The following is an 8428-nucleotide window of genomic DNA, read 5'->3' as shown; positions in this document are numbered from 1 at the left end:
TTGGGTTCCCTTTCCCTGAAGGGCCAAAAATGACCAATTTTTAAAACATGGTAACTAAAGGCACTGGACATGACGAGGCAACAGAAATGTTTTAAATCAGCCTATTTTAAATCAGACTATTCTGCTTCTACAGTGAAGGATTTATCAGAACATTCCTTTTACAACAGTCAAATGGGTCACATACTACTAAATGCTAATATACAATTTCTGGCACAAACTGGACTTAAACATTTACAATAACAAAAATAAACAACTTTAGCTCAAGGGATACCTTTATCTAATCTAAATTGAACCAAGTATCTATTTTTGTCCTATATAAATTCTTGCTTCCCTGTGTCAAGGTACAAACTCTTTATTAATGGAATTTTTAAACCAAGTACAATCCCTTTGAAAACTCTTTTCTCTTTGAAATTAAAATTTAGTTTGAGTTAGAGGCTGTGACTTATTTTTGTAAATGATAAATAAATAAATGTGTTAAAAAATGTGTTAGGCTCCACACCCCCCCCCCAACTTTCAAATCACACAATTACATTCACCTCCAATTAACACAACTTCCCATCCTACATACATCACCTCCTACTATTCTTTCACAAGATCTGTGTTGGTTAATCTAAGGGTTGTAATCTTGAGAAGATGTCAGTGCAGAATTCCTATGATGTCACGTGATATTGCTGCATCCTCAATCTAAATCTGGACTTCTCCATCGAGAATGATACGATTGCTAAATGAACCAATGATTAGAGGCTGTTTTTCTGGCAGAGATTTCATGTTCAAGGACCCACCAATTATTACATGAAAAATCTAAAGGAGCCCTGCCAAATTAGGCTAAAACAAAAGTAGTTAACTTACTTCAATAGTTAAGGAAGATTTTATGTTACACATGAGGGTCCTAACAATTTAAGGGGGCAGACCTGCAAGAATTTTTAACCTGGATGCTGTGAACTTAGTGGGTTTAAAAAAAATTTTTTTTTGATGACTGTATTTAAATATGGTATCCTTTGTATTCCTAAGTATTTTATTTATTGCATTAAAAAATGTTACAATATATGGTTCATAGTCTCTACCAGACTGTCAAAGGGGTGCTTGACACCCCCCAAAAGGTTAAGGACACTGTAATGGTAATTTGAAGATCTTCCCTTGAGGGAACTTGAGGACCTTTCCTGATTTGAAATTAAACTCTGTGCCCCCTAATAGGCTGAATGTGGTCACATAGGAAGTCTGCTGAAGGGTGGAGCAGAGCCCACAGGAGAAGCAGGCTTTGAAGGAGGCTTGTTTTTCAGGAAGGCACAACTTTTGTTACTTTGTAGTCAAGTGGGTCATGAGGTTGTGATGTTCTCTGATCCTGGAGAAGGCTATATGTACCTCTGAGGCAAGGTTTTGCTTTGGGAAGAGTTGTGTGATTTACCCAGATGAATCTCTGGGCAACCATCGAGCCCCCCCCCCCCCTTTGAAAACCCAGATGTTGGTGCTTCCTTCCTTCTTTGGTAACTAACTAGGTATGGATGTAATGGTCAGACAGCTACTAGCCCTGTCTGTTTAATTGTGTTATTTAATATATAATAATAATAAAAACACAGGATTCAAAATGATCTCTCTATTCAAATATATTAAAAAGGATAATTACTTTCTGCTCTATATCTATGCAAATAAAAGAATGGGCTTTCAGTGAGGAAGTTTTTAGTTTAGATCAGTCAAGTTATTAGGTTCAAAATGAAATGAATGGATCAACATTTGAAGATCAAGTGAGGCTGTGGAATTCATACAATCTGAATAAGGCATTATTATTTTGTGGTTTTCTAATATGTGATATGATACTAGTGGAGTATTAAGAAATGGGAATAGTGGGGGCGGCCAGGTAGCACAGCAAGTAAGAGCACCGGCTCCAGTGTCGGGATGACCTGGGGATCAAATCTGGGCTCAGATACTTGGCACCATACCCAGAAATAACTGGCCGTGTAACCTTGAGCAAGTTACTTAACTCTGATTGCTTAAAAAAAAAAATAAAAAAAGAAAGGGGAATAGTGCTAGTGAGGATCTATAGATTGATTTTAAAAAATTTAATACATTACAAAACTACTAAAAGAAAAGTCTGGGCTGGCAACTAGATGACTTTACTAATTACTGTAATCTCTTCTCTGGGGAGTTTAAATGAAGCTAGTAATTAAAAAAAATTTTTTTTGAAGCTAGTAATTTTTAAATTACTAGAAACAGTAATTTAAAATTAGATATTATTTATTATATTATATAATATATAATATTATTATATTATATATTATATATAAAATTAGATATTATTAGAGAAAATAGCATTAAGTTTAAGAGAAACATTTTCATTCCTGTAATGCTATATTAAGATATAAACATTTGAACTCGTTAATACCAAGACTTGGAATATAATTTAATTTTGTCTTTTGAAATAAATCTTCATTTTATTCTGTTTATGGATTCAAGATTTTAAATTACATTCTGGCCTAAATCAATGTCTTATAGTGAATTAAACCCTAAAAGGTAAGTTTGTGAAACAAATTTTTTTTTAAAACCCAACATTTTAGTTAACCATATTTATTTGACTTCTGGAGTGTTCAAACTACATTCAATCAACAGATGACTTCTAAAAAAATTTTATGAAACAAAAGGGGGAAATAGATGAGTATACGAGTATCGTAACAATTCTGATACAAAGGAGCAAAAAATGCTTAAGTCAATGAATTCTGCAAATGAACAGTAGTAATAATTGTTGATTTTTAACTAATAAAAGTGCACAGATTGGTGTTGATGCTAACATTCTAAGAGAAAAGCATAGCAATAAATAGATAAAAACTGCACAAATAACACAGATATAGCTTTATAGAAACAAAAAAAGTTTAAAGAAAAAAAATTTTTAAGAATACAAACATCATTCAGTGTGGATTAGGAAATGTTAACTAGGAAAAACATTTTCTTAATAAATTAGTTGTGGAAATCCAAATTCATTTTTTAAGGTAACACGAACTGAAAATACTGTTTGTCTTAAAGTGAATGTGTCACCCAAAGTAAAGGGTAGCAGGAACATCCTTTCAAATTATATTCTTGCAAAAAAGTCTTTAGATCAGAACATGGAGAATCCAGCAATACACAGCAGGCATTTTTCTCTACGTCAGCACGTAAAACAGCATTCGGCAGTGATGCTGGGGAGGGGAGAAAAGGACGAGGGCAGAGGAGAACATAACGGAAACAAAAACAACAGAAAAAAATATTGATACAGAAGTGCCAATTGAATAAAAAAAGCAAACAAGTCTAGTTTAAATTTTAGACAGGACACGTTAAATCTAGTTCAATTTTAGACAGGATATCTGTGTTTAATACTTAAAACTAGATTTATTACAGATGAGTCCATACTCTATTGCTTTTTGAGTCCAATATAAGACAAAAATTTATGTGCTGAATGTTTTTAAATACTTCCTTACAACACTGTGTACAGTTGGATTCTAAGTGGGTCTGATAGGTTACTTCTTTTTTCAAAAGATTATAAAATTATATATAAATTTTAAGACTTCGAATGTGGAATTCTCTGTATGGTCAAACCTGTGTAATTCCTGTCTTTAACATTCTAATATATTCTTTAAAACTATACAGAGCAAACATCCAGTAAACAGTACTTTATTTTATGACACTCTGTTAATACAATAAATATACAAAACTTTCAAACTACTCAAAACATGCAACAGCAGAGGGACAGATGAGAAGGGCATTTATATAGAACCAAGACAGTCACCATGATAGCAAAGCATTATTAATCATTTACAAAATATACAAACATCCCTTAGATAAATAATGCAAATCCTAAATTACAGCCCACTAAGCGATGACTTCCAGTGTTCAAACTTTACTTTGAAATAAATTAGCCACAATTTATTACTAGAAAACAAAAATTAAATGGGTGCATACTGTCGTAAAATTGCTCTGTGACTGGAATACCTGGAAATTTTAGGGTAAAGTATAAAATATTTTAACAAACAGCCTCTGCTTTCAAAGTGAACACATGAATATTTTTTTTACTGACCAGAGAAAGGTAATTCCTTTAAGGAGTAATGATTTAAAGCCCCTTTCATCCCTGGCTACAGACATTACAGCATTATTTCAACATAAATTTGCTCTTTAAAAAAACAGATACAACTGTCGACACAAATTTGTAACAAGAATATCCAAACAAATCTATTCCAAAACACTTCCCCACCCTCCCCTCCACAAAAGAAGAAAGAAGGACCCATGGATTTTATGAATCCTTTTACACTTAGTAATGATAATTTTTAACATCACCCTGTAGGGGATGTAAAAATATTTCCATTCTCAAGGAAATGATAATTAATCTAATCTCCTTTTTAAATGTTAAATGTCCTCCCCAAAACAAATTTTTAATCTGTGGTTAAAGAAAACACCAAAATAGATTTGGAATGTGAGTTGGTGACCAAGAATGAATGTTCTTGTGACATTTAGTAGTCAATGTTTTAACCAATGTCAAGTTGTTACAATAAATCATTAAATATTCTGATACATCTCAGCAGCAGAAAGACCCACACTGAAAGATGTCATTTGCAGTATTTACTTTATAAGTCCTGCAGGAGTTATTACTGAAGAAAATGATGGAAAAATAGCTTTAAAAACTTTATAACAGGAACTAGATTTTCCTAAAGACAACATAGAAATGTATTCCAAGTATACAAATTCGTCATAGCCCCAACTGAATTTGACAGAAAGCCCTTTGACTGGATCCACGTTACTTGGCCAAATTCTTAATACAATGATTCTTAAGATTAGTCAGGTTGCTAAGCATATCCAGCATTTTATTTAACTTTATAATATAGAAAGGGTGAGGGGGGATCTTTTTCAAGTATTTACTTATTGGTGTTGATGTGAATTTTTTAAAAATAAGGCTTTTGCATTATATTCAAATATTATATTCCCTACATATAAACATCCTTAAAATCAAGTTCATCTATGCTGTTCTCAACAAATGTATTATTTCTCCTTAAAAACTGCTCAAGCACCTCCATGACCTTTTCAAAGGATGACTTGGGAAGGAATGACACCAAATGCACTATATCATGAAACTTCTGTGCAGCAAGGAGGCAAGTGAGTAGTATAACCTACACAATGAATACATTTAGCTTTATTTTCAGTTCCTTTCTCAGTATATGCTGAATATTTAAATGTTTTAATTTTACTACTTGCTTCCACTTGGAAGTAGTCTTGCTATTTGCAGAATTCTAAACAATTCACTTGATTTGTCTCAAACCCCAAAGACTGAAGTGCAATAAAAGGAATTCAAGTATGTGTGAAGCATCAGCTTAAAAAATTATCAGCAGTGAAAATAACAGAAGAAAAATAAGTTAAAACACTGTATATTTATATTTGGGGACAAAGGGCAACCTGACTTATAAAGGTAAGAAAGTTAATACCAATGTTAAAACTACAATTTTCACTGTTAAAACACAAATTACACACACAAACATAAATCCTAAATACAACCAAATTTTCACTCCGAGGAAGGATAGAAAAGACTAACCACAAGAGTATGTCAAGAAATAAGAAAGCATCTTTTCTTTAACAGCATTTTCCCTAACACATGAATACTGAAATTGTTTCTTAAAAAAAAAAAAGCAAGTACAATCACTTAATTCTACTGCACCAGTTATCTTTTTAACTCAACTGCATGTTGCATTGCATATTCTGTTAGAATATCTAAGCCCTCAAATCAACTTTTGTTTATGAGTGTAATACTCTATTAAAAACATTTCTTATGATTGCAAAAACATTCCACCAAATCCTGTAATCATAAAATGGTACAGATGAATTCTAAACCAAAACACTAATTGATTACATTTAAATAACTCAATAGTGTTCATGCAAGCTTACAAGTTGATATCAAAAGAATTACCCTAAAAATAAAATAAAGAACAAAATGAAATCTACATCAGCTTTTAACGAATGCACACAGGCCATCATCAATTTCTAAAGCTTCCACACCAGCAAGCCAAATTGAAATTCCCAAACTCTCAGCCTACCCTACTTCTTTCTGTACAAACAGGGAGACAGGAATGAAGAATCAATGCACTTGCTCCTAGATGTCCCTCATATTGAATAGAAGATTCCCAAAAGAATTACTGCAGCTAAAACCTAAATGTATTTTTAATCATAATGAAGTACCATATTAATTTCAGTGTTCCATCACTGAAATAAGTCATTGAAACACTCATCCCCCAGAAAATATGGAGAATATTTATTTAGTATACGGTATAATCTTTTTCTTTGTGAGGAGCACTGAAATATTGTTGAAGAAAAAATGTTAAGGATTTAAACAAAGAACTTTTCCTGGTTTTTGCCCATGCACAGGTGAACAGGAAACATACATGCTGTGGATAGTGTGTATTTAGAACATAAAAATCTTCATAGAATAATACAGTAACTTGAGAAAAAGTAAAGTCAAAAGGTAACAGTGTGTAGTTGTTGTCTGGAGATTTCTCTACATCTGGTTACCCTTGAACGCATTCTGGGCTGCACTTGTTGCGGCTGTTGAAGCTGCATTTGCGGCTGCTGTCTGTACGGTTTTATTAGACATCACGCCTGTTGCAAACTCTTGTTGGGCCTTCTCAAAACTAGCACCTGTTGTACGGTATAGTCCATGCACCTATGGAGATAAAAAAGAAGGCAGATGGGAAAAACAGCAAAGTCCCAGATGTTCTGGTCAGCCACAGACACACAAAATTTCAGGCAGCTCAGAGAGAAGAATCTCAGAAGTGCTTACAAGGACTGGATTAAGGTTGGGTTTATCAGTTATATTCTACTGATTAAAAGACTTCAATCTATGAAGGAACAAATGGTCAAGAAGCTCAAGAGAAATAATAAAATCAGTAGATGGAAGGAGGTCTAGCAGTACCAAATGTCAAACTGTACTACAAAACAATCATTAAAATGATTTGAGACTGTTCAAAAAGAGAGACTGGTCAGTGAAATAATATGCAGAAACAAATAAATACAGCAGCATAATGTTTGAGAAATGCAAAGACTCCAGTTACTGGCAAGGAAGGACTCATTATTGGACAAAACCTGCTGGGAAAACCAGAAAGCAGTCTGAATGGAATGAGTCATCAGCCAACATCTCAAACCACATACCAAAACTGAGCTCCAAATCGATACATTTTAGAAATAAATGGTGACATAATAAATTAGAGAAGTATGGAAGAAATAGCCTTTCAGATCTATAGAGAGGGGAAGAATTCATTAGGCAACACAGTGGGGGAAAGAGTCACAAAAGAAAAAACAGACAATTCTGATTACATAAAACAGAAAAGTTTTGGAAACAAAACTAATGCAGGTAAAATTAGAAAGACTTAAAAATTCGGATGGGGCAGTTACGTGGCACAGTGAATAGAGAACCGGCCCTGAGTTCAAATCTGGCCTCAGACATATAACATTTACCAGCCATGTGACCTTGGGCAAGTCACTTAACCCCAACTGCCCTGTCTTCCCCCCTCCAAAAAGCAATAATAAATAAATTTAAAAAAAAAGAAATCTGATCAACAAAAGTGACCAGTCAGGATTCCACAGGACTGATTATTATCTAGAATATTATCTACTTCCTGCTGAGGAGGTGATGGGATTAAATATCTTTTGATTCATTAATAAATTGGATGATGGAGTAAAAATGCAGAATAATACATGCATTTTTAGACATGAACACTATGGGAATCTATTTTGCTTGACTATGCACATTAGTTACAAGGATTTTTTTCTTTTGTTCTACATTATATATGGGGTGGAAGGGAAGGAAAGTAAACAGTTAAATGAAAAAAATTTTAAATGCTGAAATAAAATATTGGTTAAACTGCACATTAAGAGAATATTAAATTATCAATAACCACCTGAAAATTGTCTAAAATCACTAATAATCATTAAAGTGCAAACTGAAACCACCTTGAGGTAGCAGCTCATATTGATCATGCTAGATAAGAAAACTCACCGATCAAAAGGCTGTGCAAAGGCAGTGGATATGTAAAATGGTTTAACTGTTCTGGGAAATAATCTAGAATTATGCAATGAAAATTACTAAGCTGTTCTGACTCTTTGGTCCAGAGATTCCACTACTGTGACTACATCCCAAGAAGACTATTAAAAAGTTCACAGCATCGTATTTGTGATAAAATGTTGGCTACAAACTATATACCGAATAATTGGGGAAGAGGGCTGAACTGATTATGGAATTTGATATACTTTAAGGAATGATAAAATGATGAATTTAGAGAACCACAGATATAGAATGAAGGAAGCAAAGTCAAAATAATAATATTCATGATGATTAAAAACAACACAAAGTCAAAAAGAGGTAAAAAAAAATGATGGAAAAATATAGCAATCAAAAATACCATATCAAACTAAGGTGGAAAAAAAA

At 33.1% G+C, this 8428-nt stretch overlaps 1 protein-coding gene across 3 annotated transcripts in view; it reads right to left on the bottom strand.

Moving 5' to 3' along the window:
• Positions 1–2546: 2546 nt before the first annotated feature.
• SCAMP1 (secretory carrier membrane protein 1) overlaps positions 2547–8428 on the bottom strand; it is a 110355-nt gene continuing 104473 nt past the window's right edge. For all 3 annotated transcript variants that reach the window (XM_069096284.1, XM_069096286.1, XM_069096285.1), the window contains one exon: positions 2547–6667. In XM_069096284.1, the coding sequence (XP_068952385.1) occupies positions 6503–6667 (165 nt within the window). In that variant the 3' untranslated portion in view covers positions 2547–6502. The remainder of the gene's footprint in view (positions 6668–8428) is intronic.

Source organism: Petaurus breviceps, unplaced genomic scaffold (assembly GCF_028583685.1).
Source record: "Petaurus breviceps papuanus isolate PSGF00001 unplaced genomic scaffold, PetGlider_PUasm1.0 229, whole genome shotgun sequence".
Classification (NCBI taxonomy): domain Eukaryota; kingdom Metazoa; phylum Chordata; class Mammalia; order Diprotodontia; family Petauridae; genus Petaurus; species Petaurus breviceps.
This window is presented reverse-complemented; position numbering and strand designations above follow the sequence as displayed.